The 17272-nt window shown below is 34.1% G+C and overlaps 3 protein-coding genes across 6 annotated transcripts; 2 read left to right on the top strand and 1 right to left on the bottom strand.

The window, feature by feature from the left end:
• Window positions 1-166: 166 nt before the first annotated feature.
• Window positions 167-4201, top strand: LOC105194681 (angiotensin-converting enzyme). The gene is made up of 13 exons (XM_026130883.2): window positions 167-737; window positions 1015-1152; window positions 1241-1399; window positions 1610-1709; window positions 1794-1937; window positions 2066-2369; window positions 2455-2607; window positions 2737-2861; window positions 2935-3110; window positions 3312-3472; window positions 3552-3674; window positions 3761-3945; window positions 4026-4201. Exons 1-13 carry the CDS (start codon window positions 507-509, stop codon window positions 4142-4144), a joined length of 2118 nt encoding a protein of 705 aa, XP_025986668.2. The 5' UTR covers window positions 167-506; the 3' UTR covers window positions 4145-4201.
• A 696-nt stretch (window positions 4202-4897) lies between these two features.
• LOC105194679 (uncharacterized protein C18orf19 homolog A) lies at window positions 4898-6711 on the top strand. Of its 4 annotated transcripts, XM_039454837.1 has the most exons (7): window positions 4898-4985; window positions 5091-5328; window positions 5400-5672; window positions 5758-5903; window positions 5975-6054; window positions 6196-6214; window positions 6381-6711. In XM_039454837.1, exons 2-7 carry the CDS (start codon window positions 5159-5161, stop codon window positions 6431-6433), a joined length of 741 nt encoding a protein of 246 aa, XP_039310771.1. In that variant the 5' UTR covers window positions 4898-4985; window positions 5091-5158; the 3' UTR covers window positions 6434-6711. The 4 variants fall into 4 exon arrangements, with proteins under 4 accessions (XP_039310771.1, XP_039310770.1, XP_025986566.2 ...); XM_039454836.1 differs by lacking the exon at window positions 6196-6214; XM_026130781.2 differs by lacking the exon at window positions 6381-6711 and having other exon boundaries at window positions 5091-5297; window positions 5381-5672; window positions 6196-6374.
• A 237-nt stretch (window positions 6712-6948) lies between these two features.
• On the bottom strand, window positions 6949-16233 carry LOC105194678 (LIM domain-containing protein jub). Its single transcript, XM_011159734.3, has 6 exons — window positions 13798-16233; window positions 12693-12783; window positions 10377-10546; window positions 10236-10298; window positions 9973-10155; window positions 6949-9873 (listed from the first exon to the last, which is right to left on the bottom strand). The coding sequence occupies exons 1-6, from the start codon at window positions 15706-15708 to the stop codon at window positions 9652-9654; spliced, it is 2640 nt and encodes an 879-aa protein (XP_011158036.2). The 5' UTR covers window positions 15709-16233; the 3' UTR covers window positions 6949-9651.
• Window positions 16234-17272: the final 1039 nt, after the last annotated feature.

The raw sequence follows: 17272 nt of genomic DNA, 5'->3' as shown, positions 1-17272 counted from the left end.
AAGTTAAAGCGATGTAGAAAGATTTTGGCGTGTGCTACGATGCGTTAGGCAGTTACGCTTCACGCACCGATAGTGCCTGTCCCTTCCTCTTTTTGCCTGTGGAATATCTGTCCCGGAAAGACCCATCTCTCTTTCTGCCACGATTCAGTTTTGCCGCGACGACAGCATTGAAACTTGGTTCTTTAATTCAGTTGTCGAACGACTGATCGATTGTCCTACTAAAGTCTATAAATTAAAAGAACATTGTATTTGCATAGTAGGATGTCACTTATAATCGTTCAATTTTCTTCAAATTTCTGACATTGAGTTGATTTATGGCTCGGTTTCTGCTAGAAGCATAATGCAAACTTTTGCATTATTCATCGTACATGTATAAATTAATGAGAATTATTATTCTATTATGTAATTTAAACGTGAATAAAGAGATTTATTAAATTAATATCAATATATTAGTGTAATTAAAAACTGTAAATAATAACATAAATAATATAAATATATAATTGTTCATGCATGTTTTTTTAAGTTATTGTGCTTATCTGTTGGCATTGTGGCAAATTATGTATAAGATTTTTCTTGAGAATGAAAAATATCTTAAAATGTGTGCAACGAGACTCGACATGTCAATTACTGGTGCAACGATGAATTTGCCACAAAGAATGACGACAGTAGGAATTCGAAATCTCACTGCTTTTTTTGTTATTCTATTATTCAGAGAGACACATGGAAAATATTTGGAGGTAAGACTGCGATTCAATTCATAATTTCTTCAAAGTTGAATTTTTTATCATACACTCGGAAAATTATTCTTCTCAAAATTATTAGCTTTAATATATTAAAAAATATTTTTGGTATTTTATACAGTATGCTTAATACATAGATTATTTATTTATTTATTTTTTATAATTTGATATGAAATAAAATACATATTTTATTCGATGTTACTAATAACTCTAGTAAACTATATCCAAGCAATACTGATTCTTAAATATTCTTTCCCTTACTTATTATTTAAAGGGTCTCAACATGAACTTAGGAGATGCTCTTCTATTTCTCAGAGAATATGATAGCGCAGCTTCGTTAATGTGTACAAGAGTGACAATAGCGCAATGGAACTTCGTGACAAACGTTACTGATGCAAACCATCAAAAAATGGTCTAACAAACATTTTAAATTAATGCTATACAAATACTTTATTTAACGTTTCATGATTCTTTTATACAATATTTGATCTGTTCACCAGATAGATGAACAAACATTAAAATTAAAATTTGAAAGAGCTTCTTGGCGAAAAGCAATCACTTTTGCTTGGAGCCGAATACCAGATCCTTTAGCGAGAAGGGAACTTAAAATGATTGCTACAAAAGGTCGAAGTTCCTTGACTGACGATAAATTTAATGAGGTAAATAAATATAATAAATATTTCAAAAAAAAGTTATAAAAATAATATTAATTTATAGTCATTTAATTATTATATGTTATATAAATGTGATTGTAATCGATGAATCACTATTATTAAATGTTAAAAAGATAAATGCTATTAAATGAATGCGATTTGCGATCCATTTATTATCGCATTCATTAATGTACAATGGCTGTATCTAATTTTCAGATATATCGTTTAATAGCGGAAATGAAAGAGATTTATGTTAAAGCCAGAGTGTGTCCGTACAGACAGATTGAAGATGAATGTAATTTGAGTCTGGATCATGGTTAGTCAATTTAATTTATTACAAAAAAATATGTATAAAACAATTATAAATATACTCCTTTATATATGTGCAAATTATTTTTAGATATAAATAAAATAATGGCTCAGTCGAAAGATTACGATGAATTATTGCATTATTGGCAAGCTTGGCACGAAGCGGTTGGTCCACAAATTCAAAATAAATATTTCAGATACGTTCAATTGGCAAATCGAGCAGCTAAATTAAACGGTATACAAAACTTTGATTTTAAATGTAAAAAAGAATGTTTTATTTTGTTGCATATAAAAATGTTTACTAATAATGTAATATTAAAAAAAAATATATTTAATGTTAATAAAATGTGCTCCTTGTAAAAGGTTTCGCCGATGCTGGCGACCAGATGAGAGAATTGTTTGAAGATGAAAATTTCCAGCAAAATTTAGCGGAGATAATGTCAGCCGTAACTCCTCTCTATAAAAATCTTTTTACTTATGTGCGATCAAAACTAATTGAAAGATACGGTGATAAAATACGCGAGGATGGGCCTTTACCCGCACACATTTTAGGAGATATGTGGGCTCAAAATTGGGAAAATCTCTTTGAATTAATGCAACCATTTCCTGCAAGCAGAAAGCTTGATGTAACTTTGGAGATGATGATTCAAAGTATTACTCCAATGAGGTATTCTTTAAATTACATAATATTTTTTGTAAAATTATAAAATACAAATAATTTTATAAAAGCACGTTTTTGTTAATGCATAAAGGATGTTCCAAATAGCGGAAGAGTTCTTCACTTCGCTCGGTATGAAACCGATGCCACCGGAATTCTGGAAATTTTCTATAATTGAGAAACCTATCGATAGAGAAGTAAAGTGTACTTCCAGTGCGTGGGACTTTTGTAATAAAATTGATTACAGGTGACTTTTTTATTATTTTGTCATGTAGCAAAAAAATTAATTTCTATTTAATATCCTAACATTTCTTCTTTTATTATATCAAATCAAATAGCAGAGTTCTTCGAATTATATTTTATTACATAATTGCAGAATAAAGCAGTGTACTAGAGTTACAATGGAAGATCTACTGTCTACCCATTACGAAATGGCGCATTTGCAATATTATTTACAATACAAGGATCATCCATTGCTATTCCGAAACGAAGCAATTCCAGGTATGTTTTTTACGTTTTATAGAATTTTACTATTCTATTAATTTTCTGCATGTGTCCTTATAATTTTAATTAGGTTTCTACGAAGCTGTTAGCGATGCAATCGGTTTATCCATTTTTACTCAGCAACACTCACATAAAATTGGGCTGCTCGATAATTTAACGGACGATTACGATCACAGCATGAACTTTCTGATGCTAATGGCTCTTCGCAAAGTGGCTTATATGCCGTTTGCTTATATAGTCGATCAGGTAAGCAATAACAACCAATTAAATTAATAATAGCTAATACATGATTTCGTATAATAGATATTTTTGCTTTTATTCCTATTTATACTATTATAAAATAATCTTCAAGTAATTTTAATTAAAAAATCTAAAAGTATTATTGACGCATGTAAGAAAAAAAGCAATAAAATAATTATAATTCTCACGCATCTAATTTTTTTTAAGTGGAGATGGCGTGTCTTCAGCGATGGAGTTGAAGATATGACAGCACGTTGGTGGGAATTAAGATTGCATTATCAAGGCATTATTCCACCTGTACCCAGATCTGAAAGGAATTTTGATCCAGCAGCAAAATATCACATTCCAGCAGATAGTCCTTATGCCAAGTAGAAACATATAACAATTGTTATTACAGAAAAATAATGTTATATAAAAATATAATTTATTTTTATCTTTAATTTTTAGGTATTTTGTAAGCATTGTATTACAGTTTCAATTGTTCCAGTCCTTGTGTGAGATTTCTGGTCACACTGGCGAATTGCATACCTGTGATCTCTACAGGTCACGAGAAGCAGGTCGATTATTATCGTATGTAAAGTTTACAAATAGATCAATAAAATAGCAATTTCTAAATAGAGTTTCTAATTAGAAAAATACAATTTTTGTATTTACAGAGACGTTCTGTCAATGGGAGCTTCTAAACCATGGCAAGATGTTGTCAGGCAAATGACAAGAGGTAGAACGAATAAATTAGACGCTGGTGCCATACTCAAGTATTTTGAGCCTTTGAATGCGTGGTTGAAACGACAAAATGAGATGCAGCCTGTAATCGGTTGGATCACAAGTCGGGACGACAGAGGTTGGTTTAAAATTAATATTTATTAAATGACTTCAAATAATATCCAATAAAAAAGTGCAAAGTGTATCTTGTGAGAATAGGAATTTTTCATTTTGTTTCAGTATTATTCGCTCAATGGTATCAAAACTGTGCACAGAAAATGGGATTGTGGAATGTATTCTTCCTACTGCTTGTAATTTTCAAAATTTTTATTTATTAATGAATATATATATATTACTTAAAGTATTAACATACAAATCTCTTATATAATATATATCACATATTATAAAGAGAAAAAAAAATTAATTTATAATATATATTATGTCTTATGAAAGATTGTTTATAAAATGATTCCTGTAATTGTCAAACATACTTTTACTATCTTTGCTATTACTTTTACATTTACTATCTTATCAAAAAAGTTTAGTTTATTATTTCTTATTCTAACTACAATCTTTTCCACATAGCACCCTTCTTCCGAGAGACATCGCATGGATGTCGCTATATTTTATGGATGTCGCGATGTCCATACGACGACTCTCGGATGGAAAAATGTTACATATGCTGTGTGGGTGTTGTGAAAAGTATTTCAAACTATATATCAATTTTTGTAAAAAGTCAACAGTGTTTAATATTATCTTTTTAATACATTTTATTGCATCGATCTTTTTTATTTTTTATATTTTTATTTATAGATTTATATCTCTTAAAGTATTGTATCTTTTATACCTTCTTTTGTTCGAAAAGATTTATTCTATGTCAATCTTGATAAAAATTTCAAAAATTATTGTAATCTTAAATACTATTGTAATAATATTTCTTTTTTAAATACTAGAATAACTCTTTCTTCTTTTTCTCAAATTATCTATTGCTTTTAATTGTAAGAAATATCTCAAATTAAACAAAATTGGTTCAGGATCCGTTTTTGACAACAGTAGATTTGTATGACTGAGGTTTAGCAATTTCTGAATCATAGATGTCACTACTGATGAAGTGATATTGATATCTTCTAGTTTGGTTGTAATTTTGTGACCTGGCGTAGTATGGTGTAATATGTCAAGGTACGTAAGTTTTGTGACAAACGTACATATTTGAGCATTATTATCGATATCGTAAATCCTTCGTAAGTTCTCGATATGCAAATCGTTTAAATTCTTGTCGCACAGTGGCAATTCGCCCAGGCCATAAGGGTATTGCAATTCTTGGTTAGGAAAAGAAGCGGCGTTTTTCGAACATGGATGTAATCTTCGCCCGCGGATTGAGATTTAGTGCCGAATTAGGGAGTGCCTCGGTATTGTTAACGAAATATCTTCCATTGTCGGCATGCTACACGTGTCGTGTCAACACGACGCGCTGGAGGTCAGCGTTTCCCGGTAAGCTCGGACATGAAAATGGAGAGGGAAGGTAGTGACATCAATAGGTTCAATGTATATTACCAAGCTTATTTCACTTGCAGAAAGATATCACCGTTATAGAGCGTCATGTAACTCCTTAGGTCTTGTAAATAATATACTCGTTTATCAAAAGTCATTGAAACAGGATATTAATAAAAATGGTGTCACTCTGGCGTACTACTCGGATCTTAAGCAAAGTTCCGATGACGATTGCCAGAAATCTCAGACCGAACAGAAACTGACAGTATTTCAAAAGATGAAACAAATGACGAAAGACTATTGGCACGTGCTAATACCTGTGCATGTTATTACTTCTATAGGATGGGTAGCTCTATTCTACACTGCTGTTAGAAAGTACGTACAAGTGTACAATCGTGTATCGACATACCGATGTCGTCTGCTTTGGGCAATTAATTAACATAAAATCATTTATTTTTAGTGGCGTGGATATAGTGCAGCTGTTGGAATATATGAATTTTAGTGAGAAATATATAGATTTAGTACGTAACTCGGGTGCTGGTGACTGGGCCATCACTTATGCCCTTTACAAGATATTTACCCCGCTCAGATACACTGTTACTGTTGGTTCGTAATTTTAATATTTTATGTAATAGATAATTTGCGTTATGTTATATACTAATACCCAACCGAAACAGGAGGCACGACAATGGCGATTAGACACTTGAGCAAGTTAGGCTATGTGAAGGCATTGTCATTCAAGCTTCAATCATCAGAGGTGAGTAATGTACCTGAAATGCAATGTCAGATGCTGAAATTGAAGAAATAAACTACTTATTAACACATAATTATATCTGTGTTGGTATCTGAAACATCTGTCTCCTCTCTGCTTTCTTTTACACGCACACGTGTGGTGCAGCCTGCGGGCAAAGCTATGAGTAGGTTACCGTTCACAATTAATCTGAAGTATATCGTGCTGATTTCTCTTGCTTTCGTTTGTGGCGAGATGCTCTTGTCACGCGAGTAACATAACGTAGATTTTATTCTTCGATCGTACGGCGGCATTTGTTGCACCCTTCATAATCGTCTTTAATCGTGTTGTAGCCAGTGCAGTCAAACAAATGTGCAACAGAACACAAGACAAAATTCAAGGCTGAATCGGATAAACACACGGAACCGCCAAAGTCATAAATATTACTCTCCCCCTCACTATGTCAGACCTACGACTGGGCGTAGCTCAGAGACTTAGTGTTGATGTATATTTCTCTTTATAAATATATATATATATATTATTGTGTCATAAAATAAAAAGATCATTTCCTTGGTGAAAGTTTCCAATAGAAAAAGTTCCATCGTTTTCAATATGAAATCTGGTTCGCAAATTCACTGAATCGTTTTCTATCGGAAATTTTTATTAGGGTTTCTGTGTTCAGTATTTCTTCACTTATTTCCCATTCATCATTCTGCATGCTGTTAAGATACATTAGAGAGAAGTACGTAAATTTCTTTTTTTTTTCTTCAGAATGCGTATCGCAATGCTCTGGAATGAACCTTTGACCTACATAAGTAAGTCAAGTCGTGAAAAGTGTTATTAATTCGAAAAACTTGCAAAACCCATTATGAAAGTACACGGCTTTGTCCTAGTGCAAAGATGTTGAATAAAAGTAATAAATATACTTATTGCAGTTTGTCTTTATTGAAGAGGATAGTCATTTATATATACTGTGTACGATTTAAATAAGATTATAGTATTTATCTACAATATGCGCTCGACTTATATGTAAATGTGGAAATTACGTTTATTAATCCTGAAGAATAACAATAGTTATTTGGCAGCTTGAGTTGTGCGTCTTTCAATGCTGTAATATTGTATATTTATCGTTATAGCACACCCATATTGTTCTAGTCTCTACGCTTTATGTGAAACTAAAGGCGATCATTATAGCCTTCGAAGTATACAGACGAACTGTTTTAATATTACGCGAGCTCTCGCAGCGAGATACATTTGTCTTAATAAATATTGTTAATGAATGCTATATGAAGTACAATGAAATTTGATCTACGGAAAAAATTCGCAGGAATGTTCCCGAGATTCACATTTCCGCCGTAAATTTGCATTATAATAAATGTACCCGATAAAAATATTATATACATACGCTAAAAAGTACGAAGTTTTTACTTAAAAACGCATAATTATGCTACTATATCACAGTTGCCTGCGCAACTCGTTCATCCTAATGAAACTACTGCATATTCGCAGAGTACCTTTGTTAAATAAATAAAAATTGTATATATTAAATATACCATATTTATTTAGATAATCGATTACCTTCGAATAAAAGGAAAGAACTTGTACTTATAATCATACGCTACTTGCACTGATGCCAAATTGTTCTCAGAAAATAATATAATAATTTCTATTTCCTAATACCAGTCTTATAATTATGTCAAAGTCACATTTCGTTTAAAATTGTAAAATAATTAAAATCGTATTTTTTACAAGAAATATACGCGATACAGACGATTATTATTTTTACAGCATACATTAATTATAACAGCCACTATCGTCATGTATTGATTCGATAAAATTTGTTCTTTTTATAATATATATTAGTTTATAATAATATTACTCCAATATATTGCAATATACCAACAATGACAAATACTACAACGAGAATGCTGCGTGATAAGTAACGCGAAACTTGTACTCGAACTGACAATCAATTTTTGTTTAACCTGAATGAATGTTTCGCAAAGACCGACTCGTACACATGTATAATCGCGAATTGATCGCGAATGTCCCTCTATATAATACGTTACACAACATTGTTTTAGTTTTGTCATTCATCTACGTCAAACTATATAAGTCTGTTAGATTTCTGTCATTATATTTTACAAAATTTCAACATAATTCTGCTATCATCTTCAACATAATTCTGTCAGCAACGTCAAATGTATGCAAGGTCATATCAAATCTATAACTTTTTTGTCAACAAAGTTTAGTAGCAGATATTATAGAATCTGTTCTCGAACAGATCTGGCTATTTGAAAATATTCGACGAAGCAATTAAAAGCGATAGCAGATCGTACAACATGCCGGTCTGGCAAAGCTGAAACGTTTTAACTCTCTCTGGTAGAATGTTGTAAGATTAAAGCTGAAAACTCTTATCCCAATCAAATCAAAAGTCATTAATCGTTCCTTCCTATTTTCTAGTCCAACTTTGCTGAGAAAATCTATTTTTAATACTATTCTGATGAAAGAAATGCTTATATCACAATATTTTTAAAAGTTCTTCAAAAATTTTCATATTTCAAGGAGTGCACAAAAATATGGATTTTTTTCGTCCATTTTGGCTCTAAAATCGAATTTATATGCCGAACAATGCTATACGATGAAGCATTAATTTCAGAAAAATTTGAAGTGTCGAATCTGAGGGTAGTTTTAGAGATAAAACAAAATAGCCGAATTTTTAATATTGTCCAAGCATAATGGACACATTATTTTTAAACGAGTTAAAAACTATTTTCAGATTGGACCGTGATTTTGAAAAATTCAGTAAAAACTTTTTTAGAGTAGTTTGCCTCCTTAAAAAAAAATTAAGTAACAGGAGTAAAGATGTTAGATTCTTAGTACAGTAGTCAGAAAATTATTCTGACTATTTCTAGTCAAAATTCCATTCATCATATCAAAGAAGTTTTAAAAAGTTTTTCTGTATACATCATGCTTGGACAATATTGAAAATTTTGTTACTTTAAATCTCCATGTTTTCAAAATCTTCATCAAATTAAAATTCTGAGATTAATATTTTATTATATAGCATCGTTTGGCATAGCACAATTTGATTCAAATTTCAAAGGCCACAAAATGGGCGAAATTTGTTATTACTTTTTATAAAAATTCTGAAGAAATACCTTACATTTTTTCAAATTTAAGTTTTTTTCAAAAATTATAGAACAAGAAATTTAAAAAATCTTAAAATATTTAAAAATTTACATTTATAAAGAATTTTAACGAAGATGTAGATTTTCTTAGCAAAGTAAAATTTTTTAAAAAGTATCTCAACTTGTGTAAAACATCTATGAAATTTTCTAAAAAGTTAGAAAATTATTCAAAAATTCTGCAAAATTTTAAAATTTATATAAAAAATTTGAAAAATTTTATGAAGAATTGTAGTAAAAATTTTCCCTAGGCAGTGTGTATTAAGGTATCTGCATGCACATACACACGTTTTGATTCTATAAAATATGGGAATGTTAACCTTGATTAACGACGATTGTTTAGCTCTATCGATTTCCATAGTATTCATTATCGGATGATCGTTATATGCGCAGTTTAAAAAGCTCCGAGACAGAAGCTTAAATTATATCAGTGCATTTAGCCCATAAACTGATAGCTAGCGGACACCGGTTGCGGTGCCCTCGGTTGCGTATGCGATATGCGTTGGATGTGACACGCACGACACATAAGTCTGCCATCAAGTGGGTAGCATCGCTTATCCGGCTCATCGGTCAACTGCATACCGCAATCCTCACAAACGTAGCAATCCACATGAAAGTCTTTGTCCATCGAGACTACCCTGACCGTTTCTTCAGTACCCTAAAATAGAAAAGAACATAGCTCGTAAAAAGAAGTTTCAGCGGGAACGCCTGTCATGCGCCTCGATGACGTAAGCGATCTAATTTCTAGTGCGCATACCTCAACTGGCGTGATTCCCTTTCCACAAGACGCGCACTTAGGCGCAAACATTCTGTGGTAATCATTTACACAATAGATCTTATTGTCGACGTCGACCGTGAATGGCACGCCATCGAGACATTCGTTGCACACGCAGCACCTGAAGCAGCCCGGATGATAAGATTTGCCCATGGCTTGCAGTATCTGCGGAAAGCAAAAGCTGACGTTATACTGTATTACAATGAAGACCCAACGGACGATAATAATCGTTTATCGTCGTTTACCATTTCCATGATGAGGTGGCCGCAAATTGCGCATTTCTCGGCTGTCTGCTGGAAACCAGAATACTGCGAATACACGAAGATTTTATGAGTTACATGAATTAATTGGCATTTTAATCGTCAGCATTAAAATGGCTCACATACCAAGTAATCCTCTTCGCAATAAACTCTCCCGTGAACGTTGTAGAAAGCTTTACCGCGGAGAGCCCTTCCGCAGGAACAGCATATGAAGCAATTGGTATGATAGAGATTGCCCATTGCTTGACAAGCCTGTCCGGCGCCGGTCACTTTCTCACCACATGTATGGCAAATACCTAGCAAGAAATATTAATGTAGAATTTTACGTGCCACTTGTTGCGCAATAAGAAAAAAAAAATTCTTTTGTTGCGACATACGTACATTGCAAAATTTTACGTGGAATAATGTATTAATTATAAATATTCCTAAACACATTTGTATATGTACAAACGAATTGAAAATTGCTTGTATTTGATAATTCAACTTAAAATTACTAGAATAAACTGTCTCAAAATGTAGATTATAATTCAATGAGAAATTGGATTGCTTCGTGAAGTGAGAAGATCAAAAATCACTCGTCGCAAAATGCATTTGCACGGAGTTTACAACACGAGACCCCGAGCTTTACCAATGTGAAGTTAAAAATACATCCATGGACGGACGTGACAATGTAGCGTATTCATCAGGGTCGCACGTTCAAAAATTATCAGATGAATACGGATGAAAAACGCGAACTCACAACTTTCGATCGGCAATAGCAATCCTGCCATCCCTTAGCGCAAAAGTTTTTTCGAAATCCTCGTGCACTCCGCTCACACTGGTCGTTCCACTATTGTAACTTGATTTCGTTAGACTAAGCTGGACTAGAATCCGACCAACGAGTCGGACTGGTCTATCTATAACGAGATTTGTTACTGACCACGGCGATACGGCCACGCGCATAGAACGTTATATGAAGACTACTGGCTATCCAAGTATGAAAGCAACTAGAGGGACATTACGTTCGCCTAAACGCTTGCCACTTCTCGACTGACATTGCTTCGCTCGACCGCGGTTCCTGTGCTCCACTCCTTATTGTGCGAGTAAAGCTGCGTTCACATTAATTTTTTTAATTATTGTCTCATTATATATATCTTCCTTTATCTTATCCTTTAGCTTTGCTTGTTTAATCTTCAGAAAAGCAAAGTTAATTACCTTTACATCAAAAAAAGAAAAATATTTAGATGAGTCTAAGCACACATCTAAACAAATTTACCATACTTAGCTTTCTTAGGAAGATAACCGATAAATGCAGATTAAAACGATATAAACCTATTGATCTTGGGAAAAGATTTAGCTATTCATTATCCATTCTTATCTAATTATTATTTATTGTTCTGCAAGATAGATTGTAAATTGACCTGCATAATAAAAAAAAATTATCTTCACCATTTGAAGACAATAGATATTGTATAAAATATTGATAATGTTAGTCTACTGTAATAGAGATTTATAAAGAATGGAGAAACCAGGAGTTATTCCATCCCTAATATCGAAGCTAGTCTTCTTATCTGTTTTACTAAAGAAATATTATATAATAAAAATGTAAAAAAGATGTATTAATTAAGAGCAAGAAGTAAAGAGAAATGCTGAATACGTTCATCAGAACGGAATATTTGTATTTCTCTTGAAATAGTCGTGATAAATAAGCATAAGGGAAGCAGAGAAAGAGAAAAACTGCAAGAAAGGTAAAAAAAAGTAATTTTCTCTACGTTAGATGTAGTCTTATAAATTACGTAGTGACTTAATATATATGCTGTTATCGTACTTGACACGAGGAAACCATAGAAACTATCAATCGCATATGCTGCATCGTCTCGATACGTCACGACTATTGACATGAGCGCTACTTCAAAGAGCCGTAAGATTCAATTGAGCTATCTGTTTGTGTATGCACCTATGCGTCGCACTCGCCCTCGGCCCTTTACGCAAGAGAAAGACGCGAGAAGGATACGTGGGTGGAAGCTAATGCGGCACGCGAGAGAGTGAATGTCAACGAAGTGTCGCGCTAAAAACTATCTGCGACGCACCGAAACTCGACTCCGTTTTCCGAAACCGGTCTCCTACGAGCTCACACGCCGTGGGAATTGGCACAGCCGTGCTATCGTGCCTTTTAGCGTTTCAGAGAAGTATCTGAAATTATATGGATTTACTCGGGACGAACGTATCGTGTGAACCTGCGATCGTCCTTCCCTCGGTCGTTTCTGCTCTTATAATTTACTTAGAGGTATAGAAGAAAAGTAAAATGAAAATATAAATAACACCGAAAGATATTTAAAGATACAGTTCAAATAACATGATGTTTAGGAAAGCTTGTTATTGCGTAGAAACATGAAATGTAACGATAATCCCGGTTGTTCAAGTTCGAGCGAATAAACATTGCGTAAGCAAATTTTTTCTTACCGAAGTACTCTCCCTCTTCCTCCTGCTTTTCCATTTCCTCTTCGAGCTGTCTCGTTAACTCCTCTATCTTTCTTTCCGCCTCCGTAGGTCCCTGAGAAAATTAAGTTGAACATATTAATCATTAAGAATTACAAACCGGACGTAATCTTATGTACACAATAAAGATTATTATTTCATTTAATATGATATTCGTACATAATTTAGTATCGAGAAATTAATGTTATTAAGAAAAAGTATCAGTCATTACTTGTACAGATTACAGATAAAGAAATATTAAAGTTTTTGCACACAGTCTATTATTTTTTAAATTCCTGACATAGCACTCTATGCAAATACTGCTAAATGCTATTGTTTTTATACACTTTCTCGACATCTGTGATAAATAAACAAAAACCCTATGAGAAAAGATAAATAACAAAAAATGTTAAAATAACGTACTGAAATACGGATGCCTCATGAATAAAATATTCGTACGCACATCGCTTGTCAGCGACGAGCATTTTATGACTCATTGAACGCCTGAAGAGAGAATTTTTCGGGGATGGAATCACAAGCGGTTTTCCAAGTTTTATGAGTTACAGATTGCGCAGTGCATAGTTAAGCAACAAAACGATACATAGCATTTGCAAGTTGTTATTTCTTACTTCATATGCGAGTTAATCTTATCGTCATAGGTCAGACGTTATGTAAAATGAATAAAATTATCGGCATTTATGAGATAATCGCTGGCACATATAGACGTATCTTTAAAAATTATTTATGATTTTTAAAAAATTAATTGAACTAATTATATTGACAATTTAATAATTTATTTAAATAAGTTGCATTGTGTGCGACAGGAATGTAATTTAATCAACAAGTTAAATAAAATTTGATGTGTTAGGAAAAGACAGTATTATTTATTTTTCTTGTAAAACGTATTTTATATACTTTTACAAGAATGCATTTATAAGAGATAATAGATAAATGTGCAATAATAATGCAAAAAACAGAAAAAATACACACATGCATGTGATTTTAGAAATAAGATTTATCATGCAGATATAATATTTTTAAAAGCATGCAATTTTTTAACAAACTTTTTGCAAGCAAACAATTAATTTACCGAAGGTCTGGAAATGATATTGTAGGGTAACAATCCCTTGCCAGGTGCAGGCTTGATCGGTGGACTAACGGATTTCCTCTCTTTTGTTTCCAAGTCAGAAGATCTTTGCAACATAGGCACACCAGCATTTAAAAGTACGGGCCCTGCAACTCCACTGGTAACACCTGGAGGGAGGCTAGTGATCCTAGGACCGGCATTAGCGTCTATTTCGTTGGTTGAAGCACTATTGACAGGAGCTTGTACCTGTCCACGTATAGGACTTGCAACAGAATTGTGTGACGAAAGAGACTGTCCATGTCTAGGCGAATTAATTACGTTTTGCGAAGCAATATCTAATGGCATCTGACCGTGAGTTGGGCTAGTCTTCGGAGATTCTCTTACTACATTGTTGTTGGCAATAACGGTCCTAGCAGGATCACTTCGACTAGGGGAGTAGAGAGATGAACTTCTTGCAGGTGAGAGATCTGACACATCTGACATGTAAGTTCTGTCACCTTGCTGTAATGTGCCTAATCTCAAATGTTCTGTGGAGCGATTTGAAGAGTAAACTGGAGAATTTCTCGCAGGAAAATTTTCTTGATGATGATAGTTTCTGTCATTCTGAGGCATTGCACGATTTGGAGAATAACACGGAGGATTACGACATGTTGTTTGTTCTCCTGGGCGAATTCCATATACTGGAGAATTTCTGGCTTGCGAGTCCCCTGTAAAATTTGTATTTGTAGTCCTCGAAGAAGCCTCGACGTATTGCTTATAATTCTGTGGATTGTCCTGTCGAAACTGAGAAGCTTGGTTATTATCGACTTGATTTGTAGTACGAAACCCTTGTTGTCCGCTCATAGTATTTTCTATTGAACCGCGATAATGATGAGAATCTGGTGGTAAGCGTATCGGAGGAGACTCACTGTGATATGGCAAACCAGATCTCGGAGATTGCTGCTGATCCGCGTTATAATTAAAGTTTCTATTTGGTGGCTGCAATTCGGAGGGAGGTACATAAGCGCTTCTTCCAGATTGATGATCCGAGGAAGCAGAGGATGAGCTTTGTAAGTACTTGGCAGTAGACGAATCGATTGATCGTTGTAAACTTGAAGCACCGTCGTAACTTTGGCCACGTATACTTCCACTTCTTTGTTGGGTGTATGATAAACTTTGAGACATTGCACGTTGATTTTGAGATTGATTTACTTTCCCAGTCATAACGACATAATCGCCGCCGTTAATATTTGCTGGATGATAATAATTCGGCGGAACCTGAGGCCCTGGCTTATTCTGCATGTTCTCAGAGAAGTGAACTTCTTGTATATTTTCATATACTGGTGGTGCTTCATACGGTGGTAATTCTTTTGCTGGTGATACACTTTGATAACGATTGCCAGTTGGCACTTGCGGTTGAGCTTTTCTGTAATTTCCTTCATAGGAATCACCAACTAGAGAACCTCTAGGACTACTTTTAGGACTTTTTCTAGATTCCATTGGATGGTAATAAGGAGGATGTGGTTGACTCTGCTGCGGATAATAATCTATATTCTCATAAACAGGAGCCTGTTGATGGCTTCCACGAGTCTGATTTTGTTGCTGCTGTTGCTGCGCACTGATTTGCTCCACTGGCTTCGGTGTCGCAAATCGTGAAGCAGCTATTATGTTTTCACGCTCATATAACTTGTAGTCAGTGGCGGCTGCCTGCCTAGAAATATCCGAGGAATTGCCTTCAATAAAGCTTTCAATAGCACCGACCGGTCTGCCAGACGCTCTAGCGTCGTTTCTGTTAATCGCATTTCTCGAAACAGGTACCTGAGCTTCGGGCCTGGAACCCGAACCTCTGGTCGTACCACCAGCATCTGCAGTATCATCTCCAAGATGCAAATAACCTAATTTTTGTACGTAGGAAGTATCTGCCGAATTGCACATTGGCAGCGATTCTCGTTGGCACAATGATAAGTCGGAATGTCGTATAAATCTTTCGCGTACACTTTATTCGAATTTTCAAAATCACGGCGCTCTCAACGTATTCGATTCGAAACAACTCAACATTGTATATATATGTGGTGTCACAGTAACTAAACGGTCCGTTTGGCAAAAGCGATCCCCAACTTGCTCTCTCCTTCTCCTTCTCTTCCTTCTCTTTTCCTCTTGTGATTCTTCTTACGTGTACGCTCTCGTAATCTTCTCACGGGGATAGCACAAAATCCGATGCGAAATATATGTTGTGTGTGGGGCCACTGTGAGACTCTTTTTTCTCCTTCGATTTCGGGCTACGCCCTCGACCAGGGCGCTTCGAACTTGTGTTGTTGCTCCTCGAGTGCGAACACGCCGACCGGCGCACACCTCGGGCTTCTATCGTTTCAGCACCGAAAAATCACCACCTGCGAAAATTCATGCGATAGCGCATACTCTCGCAGCAACGCAAGAACAGGTCATCATCGTCTCCTGTCAAGACAGAAACCTGCGATAGGTGTCGTGGCATTATAGTGCTGTTCTTGCAGCTTCTTATCATGTGGCGCTATAAGTAAGTTCCAAGCAATGTGGATTGACCAGCAATGCGGGAACCAGGAGAACCATTATGGTAAACCGGTTTCGAATATAGAACCGTTCCCTCCGGCTAGTCGCTAGTGCCGTCAGCGGTACGAATGAAAACTAGAGACGTAACTCGGAGATTCCGTGTTTAACCGTTTGTAGGATAATCTTTCTTCATCCAGATTTAATAAAAAAATTCTGAAATTAATTTTGAAATTTATATTTTTTTCTATACAATTTTTTTGCAAGCAAAAATAATTTACAAAATTTTTAAACAAAATATATCTTGTTATTTCTTTATGTCTTGAATAATGTTTGATTAAGTCTCAGCATCTTGTAAATTGTAAATTTTATTAAGGGAAGGGAGAGGGTTGTGTGTGGAATTTTATTTTTAACAATGATTTAATTATTAGCGCGACACAATTCTAATCAACGTCAGTTTATTAATCATAGAGTATTACCAGTCATCCTATGGTGGAAGTCCACTAAATATAGAGAATAAACAGTGATTTACAATTTATTAAAAAGAAAAAAGAGATGCATTTGTGAAATAGTAGGGGGATCATGGAATATTAATAACTAATGTCATGAAAGGCAATTTTATTTATACAAAGAAAAAACAAATTAATGATTTTTCGTAGATTTTACATACAAATAAATACCACAAAACAACGTTTACAAATATTTCATAAAATATATTTTATTAAAAAGCAATTTTTAATAATCTTTTTAATGTTCAAAAAATTTTATTAAATAAAACTTTTTAAAATAATTTCTTTGTTTTTAATAAACATTAGTTTAAATCAAAGTTAAAAAATGTAACATACTTCTCAAAATTACGTAGAGGATATACATCTGTAAAAATTGCTATTTGCAAAACTGAAATTCAGCTTTCATAAAAATACTGCAAACACTAATAACTAGTAATCATCTTACAATGTCTAAATAGACTGTAACG

This window comes from Solenopsis invicta, chromosome 11, assembly GCF_016802725.1.
Source record: "Solenopsis invicta isolate M01_SB chromosome 11, UNIL_Sinv_3.0, whole genome shotgun sequence".
Classification (NCBI taxonomy): domain Eukaryota; kingdom Metazoa; phylum Arthropoda; class Insecta; order Hymenoptera; family Formicidae; genus Solenopsis; species Solenopsis invicta.
The sequence above is the reverse complement of the archived record's forward strand: the minus strand, read 5'-3'. Positions and strand labels throughout refer to the sequence as shown.